The 12,305-nt window shown below is 45.8% G+C and overlaps 1 protein-coding gene across 7 annotated transcripts in view; it reads right to left on the bottom strand.

The window, feature by feature from the left end:
- Nucleotides 1-5,371: 5,371 nt before the first annotated feature.
- Nucleotides 5,372-12,305, bottom strand: part of SLC38A5 (solute carrier family 38 member 5) — a 372,114-nt gene continuing 365,180 nt past the window's right edge. For all 7 annotated transcript variants that reach the window (XM_069209561.1, XM_069209560.1, XM_069209559.1 and 4 more), the window contains one exon: nt 5,372-10,969. In XM_069209561.1, the coding sequence (XP_069065662.1) occupies nt 10,865-10,969 (105 nt within the window). In that variant the 3' untranslated portion in view covers nt 5,372-10,864. The remainder of the gene's footprint in view (nt 10,970-12,305) is intronic.

Below are 12,305 nucleotides of genomic sequence, written 5' to 3'. Positions count from 1 at the left end.
ACCGCCAACAGGCTGGCGGTGCTTCCAGGGCCATTCTGACCGCGGCGGTAAAGCCGCGGTCAGAAAAGGGGATCCGGCGGTTTCCCGCCGGATTTCCCCTGGCCCGGAGAATCCTCCATGGCGGCGCTGCTTGCAGCGCCGCCATGGGGATTCCGACCCCCTCCCCGCCAGCCTGTTTCTGGCGGTTTACACCGCCAGAAACAGGATGGCGGGAACGGGTGTCGTGGGGCCCCCTAACAGGGCCCTATAAAGATTTTCACTGTCTGCTTTGCAGACAGTGAAAATCGCGACGGTGCAACTGCACCCGTCGCACCCCTGCAACTCCGCCGGCTCCATTCGGAGCCGGCTTCATTGTTGCAGGGTCTTTCCCACTGGGCCGGCGGGTGCCCTTTTGGCGGTCGCCCACCGGGCCAGCGGGAAAGTCGAAATGACCCCCGCGGTCTTTCGATGGGGTTAACCCGCCAAAGTCAGAATGACCCCCATTGTGTGTTTTCGGTGGGACGTTTGGAGGGAATTTGAGAAATTCTATGCAATAACCATGCTGGATAATTGCTAGGACCCAAGTGTCTGTTGTTATTTCCTCCCAATGTTTGTAAAACTTGGTTAGTCTCCCCCCCACAGATGTTATGTGTTGGGGATGTGTGACTTGGAAGGCACTGCTTGTTTTGAGGAGTTTTGGGACTTTGGAACTTCCCTCTATTCTTTTGGAATTGTCCCCCTTTATATTGTCCCCGAAAACTTCCCCGCTGATACTGGCTCTGGTAAGTGGGTCTTGTTTGTGAGGTTGTGGGTTCTGTGCTTTGTCCTCGAAAACCCCCTCTAAACTGTGTTTTTCGAAATGTGCCTCTGCTCTGTGGGGAGTAGAGTGCGCCCATGGCTTTGGCCGTGTCAGTGTCTTTTTAAAGTTTTTCGATCGCAGTGTCCACCTCCGGCCCAAACAACTGCTGTCCGTTGAATGGCATATTCAGCACAGCTTGCTGTATTTCTTGTTTAAATCCTGATGTACGCAGCCATGCATGTCTCCTTATTGTTACTGCTGTGTTGACAGTTCTAGCAGCTGTGTCTGCAGCATCCATTGCTGACAGTATCTGATTGTTGGAGATACTCTGTCCTTCTTCTACTACCTGCTGCGCTCTCTTTTGGAACTCCTTGGGCAAATGTTCTATAAAGTGTTGCATTTCGTCCCAATGGGCCCTATCGTATCTGGCCAACAAAGCCTGTGAATTGGCAATACGCCACTGGTAATTGCTGCCTGTGCCGCCACCCTCTTGCCTGCTGCGTCGAATTTCGACTTTCTTTATCTGGAGGTGGTGCATCTCCTGAAGTATGCGAGTTCGCTCTTTTGCGCGCTGCCCCTACTACAACTGAATCCGGTGTTAGCTGTTGTGTGATGTACACGGGGTCTGTTGGTGGCGGTTTATATTTTTTCTCCACTCTTGGAGTAATGGCCCTTCCTTTTACAGGCTCTTCAAACACTTGTTTGGAGTGTTTTAGCATTCCGGGTAGCATAGGAAGACTTTGATACTGGCTGTGTGTGGACGACAGTGTGTTAAAAAGAAAGTCGTCTTCAATGGTGTCAGCATGCAGGCTGACATTATGAAATGCCGCTGCTCTCGACACCACCTGTGCGTAGGCTGTACTATCCTCTGGTGGTGACGGTCTAGCTGGATAACATTCAGGACTATTATCTGACACTGGTGCGTCATAAAGGTCCCATGCGTTAGGGTCATCTTGACTCATTCCTGTATGAGTTGGGGATTGCATCATTGGTGGAGTGGCTACCGGTGATGGTTGCAGAGAGCATTGTGGAGATGGTGGCGGGGTTACTTGTTTAGCCACCTTTGCCTGTGGCTGCTTGTCTTTTTCTTGGAAGGCAAGTTTGCGTTTCATTTTAATCGGAGGGAGAGTACTGATCTTCCCTGTTTCTTTTTGGATATGGAGCCTTCTTTGTGTATAGTCTGGCTCTATTGTTTCCAATTCCTGTCCAAATCTATGTGTCTTCATTTGTGTGGACAGTCCTTGTTCCTCAGTGTAGGAACTTGTTTTCGGTTCCGAGGCCGGATGTTTCGGTATCGAAACCTTTTCGGCTGCTTTTTTCGGTTCTGACGAAACCTTCTTTACTTTCGGCGTCGTGGTCTCTCGGTGCCGACCCATTTCGGTGCCGCTATCTCGGTGCCGAACCTGCTCGGAGCCACTATCTCGGGCCCGAGATTGCTGTGTGGCGGTATCTCAACCGGAGTCGGATGACTTTGCCACCAGCGTGCCCTTTTTCGGTGCCGATGATCGGTCACCTATTTTTCGGGTTAAGCCATGGCGTGTTGGCGGTGGCGTCCCCTGGGCTTTAGTGGTTTTTTCGTGAGTTTTGTGTTTCGACGTCTTACTCACGGTTTTCGGCGTTTCTTCGGGATCGATCTCATCCGAGTCCGATTCTTGGATGGAGAATGTTTCTTCCTCCTCCTCGAAACGCTCTTGTCCTGTCGGCGCCGATGCCATTTGCAGTCTCCTTGCTCTTCGGTCTCTTAGTGTCTTCCTGGACCGAAACGCTCGACAGGCTTCACAAGTATCTTCCTTGTGTTCCGGCGACAAACACAAGTTACAGACCAGATGCTGATCTGTATATGGATACTTGTTATGGCATTTTGGGCAGAAGCGGAATGGGGTCCGTTCCATCAGCCTTGAAGAGACACGTGGCCGGGCCGACCAGGCCCCGACGGGGGATCGAAAAAAACCCCGAAGGGCCACCGGAGCTCTTCAAAAGTCGGTGTCGATCTGTTGTAACTAACCCGATACCGAACGCAAACAACACCGACGATTTTTCCGAGATTCTAACAAACTTTCCGACCCGAAACACGGAGCGAAAAGGAACACGTCCGAACCCGATGGCGGAAAAAAAACAATCTAAGATGGAGTCGACGCCCATGCGCAATGGAGCCGAAATGGGAGGAGTCCCTCTGTCTCGTGACTCGAAAAGACTTCTTCGAAGAAAAACAACTTGTAACACTCCGAGCCCAACACCAGATGGCGGGATGTGCACAGCATGTGTATCTGCAGCTACACATGCTATCGAACATATATATATATATATATATATATATATAGTTGCATTTCTGTTTATTTGCAAGTTCTTAAATTTGTTCGTAATGGTGTAGAACCTTTAAGAAGGGGCATTGGAATTGTTTCTGTTATTGGCAATTACTTTTTCCATAAAGGTTTATTGGATATGGTCCTGTAGTGTTTGGATTATTAATGTTTATCTATTCATCTCAAAGGCACGTAAAAAATGGCGTAAACTGACGTCAGCGCGCCGGCGAGGACCTCTTATTGCCGCGATGACGTCAGGCGGAGCCGCGTGGAGTCGGGCAATTGTGACGTCCTCGCTGATGTGCAGAGCTAGAGAGAAGTTTCCGTCGATTGCTACGCATGGGGAGAATTCATTAGGTGAGGAATCCACAGGTAGCTAGTGTATCCACCAGAAAAAGCGTTACCGAAGGTAAGTAACATGCTCGTTATGCGAATTGAGTCTATTGGTGCAGGCTTATATTTTTTGTCAATTCTTGGTGTTAGAACCCTAGCTTTAACTGGTTCTTTGAAAATTTCGTCTCAAGGTTTGAACATACCAGGAAGCATTGGTAGACACATTGCTTATGAGTTGAGGACAGGGTAATGGAAAGAAAGTCCTCCTTTAAACGTTCTGCATGCATTTGTACTCCATGGTATGCAGCTGCTCTGAAGATAGCTTGGTTGTATGCTGTACTATCCTCAGGTGGAGATGGACTGTTGGGATACAAATCCGGATTGTTAGATGTGATAGGATCTGAATTGTACCTATCCCATGGATCTATGGTGTAACTAGAATCACCTCTTTCTTCTTCTTGTGAGGAAGTGTGAGAGTGTGATGGTGAAGGAGGTAGTGGTGGTGGAGTCAGAGGTTGTTTTGAAAAGTAAAGTTGCGGTGAATGTGGTGGAGAAAGCTCAACAGGTTTTGGCTTTTCTTTTTGCTTGTAGATTTTTGCCAGTGGTGGGGCAGTAGCCAGAGTTTCCTGGAATGCTAACTTCCTTTTATTCTGTGGAGGTGGAGAAGTAATAATTTTTCCAGTCTCTTTCTGGATTTGAATTATCCTTTGTTGTCTATAACCTCCAAAATGGGTTGCATGTCTGATTCCTCCATTTGATGTTCTGAAGCATGTTTTGTGCTTTTAGAGGAATGTTCGGTAAATGTCTTGGGCACATGCTTTATTAGAGTTGAAAGCCCTATTTCCTCTGTGAAAGATGTTTTTTTCGGCTCAGAAGTTGGACTGAGATGTTTCGGGTCTGCAGCTGTTACCCGAGGTTTCGGCTCCGAAGCAGAGCGCACTTTTTTCGGATCCAATGGTGTTGGAAGTTGACTTGGTTCGGAGGTGGAGGCTTGCATTTTTCGGCTCAACCCCGACACCGAAACAGGCGTGGTAGCCTGTTAAGGGAGTGCCTTGGCCTTTTTCGGCGCCGAACCCAAGGGTCGGTCGACAAATATTCTTTCCCGGGTGGAACCATGGCTTAAAAGCAGTGATGCACCCAAGGCATTGCCTGATTTTTTAATTGTTGGTGTACTCATGTACTGCGCCACTGATACTGCCTTGCTGTCATCCTCTGAATCCTGCTCGGAGTCTGGGATCGAAACTGCCGTTTATGCCTGCTCTTCGCCAAGGATGTCGGTGGTGGACTCTGTGAGTTTCAACGCCATCTCCAATCTTCTTTCCCTTCGATTGCATAATGTTTTTTTTTTTTTATCGAAAAGACCGGCACGCCTCACAGCTTTCTTCTCGATGTTCTGGAGAAAGGTAGGGATTACACACCAAGTGCTGGTCGGTGTATGGAAACTTGGCTTGGCACCGTGGACAGAATCGTAATGGAGTCCGATCCATTAGCCTATGACGCAGCAGGCCCGACCAGGTCCTATGAGGGTGCGGGTGCGGGTGCCCGAAAGGGCGTTTACTTGATCCCAACGGTACTATCGGATTGAGTGCTGAAGGAAACCGCGTTTGAAACAATACCAACGGTATGAGAAAAGTTTGAAAGATTAGAGAATTTCTGAACTGAAAAAAACAAAGCGAGATGGAACATGTCCGAACCCAACGGGGGAAAGAAAACAGTCTAACAAAGGAGTCAATGCCCATGCACACTATCACAGAGAGGAGGAGTCACTCGATCCCGTGACTCGAAAAAAGACTTCTTTGAAGAAAAACAACTTGTAAAACTCCAAGCCCAGCACTAGATGGTGATGTATGTACAGCATGTGTATCTGCAGCTACACATGCCATTAAACAAATATCCATTAGTAAACATGAACAAAGGCTTTCAAGCTGAAAATTAAATGGTTCCAATAAACTTCAACTTTCCAAAAAATCACATCTTTTATTTCACAAAGGCTTTTTTTTTATTTCACTTGAACTACTACAAAAATAGTTCTCTGGTGTCCCCACTCCATTATAATACATAATCACAAATAATAATTGTTTTATTGAACACATTTTCTCTTCGTTTGGTGTTGTTTTCTTTTTCAAGTGTCGGCTCTTTTGGCTTGGAGATACTTTATGGAACGAGTGCCCAAGGGAACCTCAACCTGTACCTCGCCGGACTGGTAGGACCTTTTGTGTAACATTGATTGGTTTGGGTAGTTATGTCAGTCTGTCTTAATCTGCGTGGATGTTTGAATGGTAGAGAGAAACTAAGACGTCTGTTGCAGGGCAGATGAGCAGGTAGGGGTTTGCTGAAAGAAGCTAAGAGCTGGGGTGTTCAGGGTCCACCCTTCATACCCAACAGCCCAACACTTGTAGGCATGGCAAAAGGCAAAGGAGGAGAAAACTTGACCAACTATGGAAGACTTCTTAAAATAAGAGGGTAGGAGGTTAGTCTGAAAAGTATCTACTGTTGAAATTCCTTTATAAGGCTAGTAAAACACCTGGAGGCCATAGCACCACAATGCACAGGTCCTGATGGAGAGCTGAAGGGCATATCAAGGCTGTCCAAGCATGCTCTCCCTGTGTTTAGGTTCAGTAAAAGCATGTAGCAGCAGCATGCTGGCCCAATAGCAATATCCTTTGCTGAGAGGCTTCAAAAACAAAAGCTTTCAAAAGCCAGTCTGTAGGACAGTGTCAGACAGGGACGTGGAAGGAAAATGTGAGATCAAATGGCAGAGCAGGGTAGGTGGAAACAACACACATCACAGCACTACAGAGGACAGGAAAGTAACTTCGAGGTGTCTCTGCATGCAGGTGTGCCATTTATATGATTTGAACGTATGAATACGATGAAGATGTATACCCATATCAGAGGCTGCAGAGGCCAAGGCTCAGTTTTACAGAGCAGGATCCTCCCAACACTGGCAGCAGACAAGTGGAGAAAGGCATATGCAATGTCCCTTTAATAACACACTACCCATTTGGATGAGGACTGCAAACTCAATGAACAAAGTATATCCCACAGTTAAAAGAACTCACAAGCCCTGAGGAAGCAATCGCGCAAAGCAGCAATTTGGCACACTGCAATATTCTGTGGATTAATGCACTCTGAAAAACTTCTCACCAGATATTGTGAAAAGGATCTGATGGGAAAGGGGAGTGCGAGGGGACCTTTAGTCCCTTGGGTGAACAGCAACAACGTTGTACTGGCTCACGCTCCCAATGTCTATCCCAGGGAGTATGATTTTAAATATCAGCATTGGCATGAACTACCCATGGACCGTGTACCATACTGGCAACCATCCGAAGGGAAGCTGGATCTTAGATGGGTCCTTTTCTATAAAACTGTAAACATTCTGCGTTATTTTCTGGCAAATAGCTATAGTGGATTCTAAGTAAAATAAGAAAAGTCCCGAAACAGGATCTTCTCTGACTGGGAATTCATTGATTTAATTAAAATGCACCAAAGGTAGCATTGTTAAGGGTGCAAAGATAAATCAACACATAATCAAGAGTATGCTGCAATGGGATCCGGAGAATACAAGGCTCAGGAGCGTCTCAGGTGTTCAGAGAGATGGTACACATCTGTACCAAATTCATACTCGTGTCCATCATCAGATTTAATACCCATAGTCCGGTGTATTACACACCTGCAGAGGACCTGTAGGAGGAGGTATCAGATTTCTGATGGAATATCCAAGACTATAGGTAATATGGCAAGGTACACCGCAGAGCTTCACGAGCTAATTTGATCCACCTTGTCAGACTAAAAGGAAACTGTGCCTCCAGAGCATATTCAGAATTCATCTTCTATTGCCACAAAAGGCTCACGGCTCTTATTAGAGGCTTCAACCCAGGTGCTCTCAGAGTGAAAATTCTAATGTTAACTTTCTGAATTGTGTGAGATTACATACTGAGAGAGTAGGTTCTGAACATTGAAGCTGTGCACCTATGTCACCAGGACTGCTCCAGAACTGAAAAACACAACACTCAGTAAAGACATCTCAATCTTAAGTGGGGCTCCAATCCTCTCCATCATTAGTGTATCACAGGCAGGGTAGCGGGTTCCCCCAGTTTGTCTCCATCAAGGTGGCCACTTCAGAAGAGCACGTTAACCAGTCCACTTACGGCACCCCTCACCCAGCTCTAAGAACAGTCCAAAAAGAGTGGCAGTGAAGAAGTGGCACACATTGCCAACAGAATCGCCAACACTGCTTCTGCCTGGGTTTAGGATCCTCTTGTTCCTTGCTCAAACCCCAACTTCACTGCCCTACTCATACGCCAATTTCCAAGCACTTGCACTCGCTCCACACAAAGCCTTTTAAAGGAACAATCAAGGCCATTCAGAGAATAGGTGAGGTAGACGCTGAATGACAAAAGTTTAGTGTTTTGTCTTATTTCACAGCTGCCAGAAGCACCTCTCTGGATAACTAAAAGGAAATGTTTCCCTGTTTGTAGGCAAACACTCCATTCTGTATCTGTGTTTCTCTCATCACCCTCCTTGCATGCTGTAAGGACATATTTGTCTCACAAATGGTGATTCTTCTGTGTGGCAGGAGACCTCTCTCCCATGATATCTTCTACCTGCTCCTACTTGGACATATATTGAGTCCCGTGGCACAGCCGTGGAAGCTTGGAACTCGGCTTGTGGTGCCACAGGAGTTATACAGTTCACCGGATCAATGGTGTCTGTCCTAACCTAAAACACTTTATAAAGATATTGCTCCAAGGATTTTGTTCATTGGTTCCCAACGTTAAAAAAAAACTCACAAATATTTTGCTGGATAGAGGTAGTTGTATTTTTCATTAGAGTTGTCCACGCTGGTAGAAGCAGCTAGACTGACTTATTTAGAACCTGAAGTCTGCATAAAAACGGTTTTTGGAGAAAATATCTGAAAAAAATATATTGTATCAAGAATATCGAGGACAAGAATATTGTGAAGTTAAGTTGCTATAGGTAAAGGTTTACTATATATAACTCCACACATATGTACCTTGACGATATATATGTTCAAGGTATGTAAATGTGGACTTAAAAATAGTAAATCTATACTTACCTTCTCAACATTTTTGACGCAATATTCTGTCAACACAATAGTTTTGTTTCCAATATTCTGTCAGTAATCCCTTACAACAGAGTGCTTACTGTAGCAGTCCTCCAGGCTTTCCCTAGCTTGCCCATGAAGAAGGGGTCTGCTACCTCTGGTAGTGACTCGGATTTCTCCTGGCCTACAATTCATCCCATCTCCCTGACTTGTACTTGGCACTGGCCACTCCTCAGTTGGACGTACTAGGCTACCAGGCTGTTTCTTGACCTGTTAGAAGCAGAAATAGGCTAAATCAGGCCTCTTTGAGGGCATCCCACACAGGCTCTGGAGGCACATGATTTTAAAAGAAGGCTCAAGATAGCTTGAGTGCTTTGATTAAGGGGGGTAAAGGAGTTACTGATAAGAAGTCATTAGAGCGGCTGGACAAGTTAGGAAATCATAAAGTCATTGAGAAGACCCAGTGGGTTCGAAGTAAGGCTAGAGATCTAGTTATTCTATTGACACCAAAGATCCTAGTTCTTAATTTAACAGACACATTATGGCCCTGTGTTCACAGCAAAAAAGATTTCCCAAGCAAAACCTGGAGAGGTAGTGGAAGAGTATGGAAATGCTGATACTCAAATTGTAAAATGGTTGGTTCAACAGGGATTGGTTCATCCAGCACACAGAGAAGAAGGTCCTGGCGTGCAACAGAATAAACACAGGAGGCATCAACAACCCGGTAGAGAAAGACAGAAGATCACATCCCCTCAATTGGTAGACCAGTAGGGGTGGTGTATTTTTTTATGTCTACAGTAAATTTCTTTTACTCTGTTACTGGCAGCCCCCTCACCTAGAAGCTGTCACATATTTCCAACACACTAGAGTTATCTGATTGCAGTGTTGAAAAACTAACTTTCGGAGAACTGCAGCAGATTTACAGACTGTATTTTCTGAGCTCCATGGTCGGCACAGATTAATTTATACAAAAAAACTACTCAGGTTCAAAACATTTTAAAGCTCCATTGTTGGAAAAGATAAATGTATAAAAAAACTACTCAAGTTTAATACATTTTAGACCAGTAGGGATAATCTGTTTTTTTTACCACCAGAGTAAATTTCTTTAACTCTTTTGCTGGCAGCACAGCTTGCTTCATATAGAAGCTGACGCATGTTTCTCAGGCTACCTGGGGTATATGATTGCAGTGTTGAAAAACTAACTTTCAGAGAACTGAACGAAAAATAATTTATAATTTGTATTTTCTGAGCTCCATGGTTGGCACAGATAAATGTATACAAAAAACTACTCAAGTTCAGTATATTAAACCTGTTATGGAAAATAAAAAAATAGGAAAGATATTGTATTGCAAGGTGAAGCCCTCTCTATCCCACAAACAGACAATTAAGTTACTAAATGCGGTTTCAGGCAGTGGGGTAACTGTGGCTCAGTCAAGTAACGAGCATTAGCATGGCAAGGATTCCTTAGACCCTGATGCAAGCAATAAAAATCTCCCTCCCAAATCCATGTTGTATGGTAAAAGAGAGATCTAGAGTGCAGTGGGCCCTCATACTCCTGATCCCCATACCATTGCACCTGCAGCATTAATGATAGCAACACACCTGGGAACACACGTCTGGAAAAGGCTCTGGATTAAGAGGATACACTTAAATGAGGCAAGCAGATAGCAAAGAAGCTCCCTGGCAGCCATCCTGTCTGCCCGCAGGTGGCATTCTGTGTGTCTAGTGCAGAACTGAAAGCTTGTAGCATGCATTTGGAAGCAGGCATCTTCCCACGGCTTTGCCTGTCTGACCCGAACCCAGCTAAGAAACACTTCTGCAGGACAAAAACAACATAATCTTCCCTTTGACTGAGGTCATGGTAGGCACATCCCCACCCTTTTGCCCCATTAACCTTGCAAGAAATGCGAGCAGCACCCCCAGCTGTACCATTCTGTGTTCAATAAATCAATAACTTATATGGCCACTCTTCCGGGGCGACATTGGGAAGAAGTTGTTAGCCTGGATCACCGGGCGGGCACCCCGCCGCTAGTTCTCCTGATGTTCTTGGAGTAGATGGTTGATTCGAGAGATGGCTTTCAAGTTGTAACAGAAAGAGGCTGTTTGCAGAAGGTTATTTTTTCCCATTTTGGCTTTGCGTAGATGGTTGAAACCAGGGATCTGTTTCCACCGTCGGAGAGGATATGGGTCCCACAACCGCTTCCGCCTGTTTTGGAGATGACAGAGAGCAAAGACGTCTGAAGTTCTTGCCTGGTGGTCTCTGACAGGCTTATCGAGTGTGCTCCCACAGGGGCAAAGCAGGCGTGTAGTTTGTACGAGTCACTCAGTCACTGCTGGGAGGAAGACGGAAGAGGCCAGGGCAGGGGCAGAATGGGCTATGTGTTAGTGCCCTCCGCTGCTGCTCCTGCCCGTCGTCACCCAGTCCGCGATGATGAAGCTCAGGCTCATGATCATGAAGATGAAGCCCAGTGCCGCAAACACAGCAGCCTGTAAGACACATTGGGAGGGAGGAGAACATAGGTCAATAATGCAAGGTGTACCACTGTCCTATTAGATGTCATCTCCTTATTCCCCCAAGAGACCACTCCCACCTTCACATGCAACAACCAGAATCCTAGACAAAAACTGTTGCTTGTCAACCCACCAGAAGACCCTTGGCATTAGTGTGGAGGGTTTCATTGCAGCGCAAAATAAAGAACATGCATTGGCGTATAATGTTGCATTCCACCGCTCACCATTACTCTTGGCTCTCATCATCCCACCGTTTTACCGTATATATCCAGGCCCAAGTCTCCATTAACAGCCCCAAATACTAGCGTCGTATTCTATTTCTGACGTTTTAGCCTAGGCCTAGGAAGGGTGAATGGCTGCTGTACATAGTAGAAGATATTCCTCCATGCAAGGAGATGAAGCGATTAAAAACCATGCAATGGCACGATTGTAATGTGCATAAAAATTGGAGAAGTAGGAGATTAAGGAATTCTCAACCACCATAAAATGGATGAAGCCCTCCACTTTGTTCCCCTGGGTCATTTCGAGTGCATGGGATAGCAACGTTCCTGTGGAAAATGCCACCCACAAAACACAAACACACTGTCAGCGGCCAACACATCCACCATTATATGTTCCCACAATCCAACACACCCCTATGCAGTCACTATAGTGCGCCAGAACATCCAACGTCATGCTGCAACCCACAAAACACAAACACACCGTCAGCGGCCAACACATCCACCATCATACGTTCACACAATCCATCACACACCAATACACTCACTATAGTGCGCCAGAACATCCAACGTCATACTGCCACCCACAAAACACAAACACACCGTCACGGCCAACACATCCACCATCATACGTTCACACAATCCATCACACGCCAATACACTCACTATAGTGCGGCAAAACATCCAACGTCATACTGCCACCCACAAAACACAAACACACTGTTAGCGGCCAACACATCCACCATCATACGTTCACACAAGCAATTTCATACGTTCATATACCAACCATCACAAGATAACACAACCACTCGCATATGTCAACAAATCCACAATATTTCCACACACCCGACGGACGCCAGGACACCCATCGTCATACATCAATACAACCCACATCATGCAACTGCACAACCCATTGCAAGTCACAACCACAATCCTTAGCCAACGCAGTTATCATCATCTGTCCACACAACATCTGACTTTAAGACATTCACCTAGTGTCAAACTTTATATCTAATTGTATTAATTTAAAAAGAATGGAAAACACGTTTTCCTTACAAAACGGCCTTTAAAATTGGGCAATTTATCATCTTAAA

Source organism: Pleurodeles waltl, chromosome 10 (genome assembly GCF_031143425.1).
Source record: "Pleurodeles waltl isolate 20211129_DDA chromosome 10, aPleWal1.hap1.20221129, whole genome shotgun sequence".
In the NCBI taxonomy this organism is placed as follows: Eukaryota; Metazoa; Chordata; class Amphibia; order Caudata; family Salamandridae; genus Pleurodeles; species Pleurodeles waltl.
The sequence above is the reverse complement of the archived record's forward strand: the minus strand, read 5'-3'. Positions and strand labels throughout refer to the sequence as shown.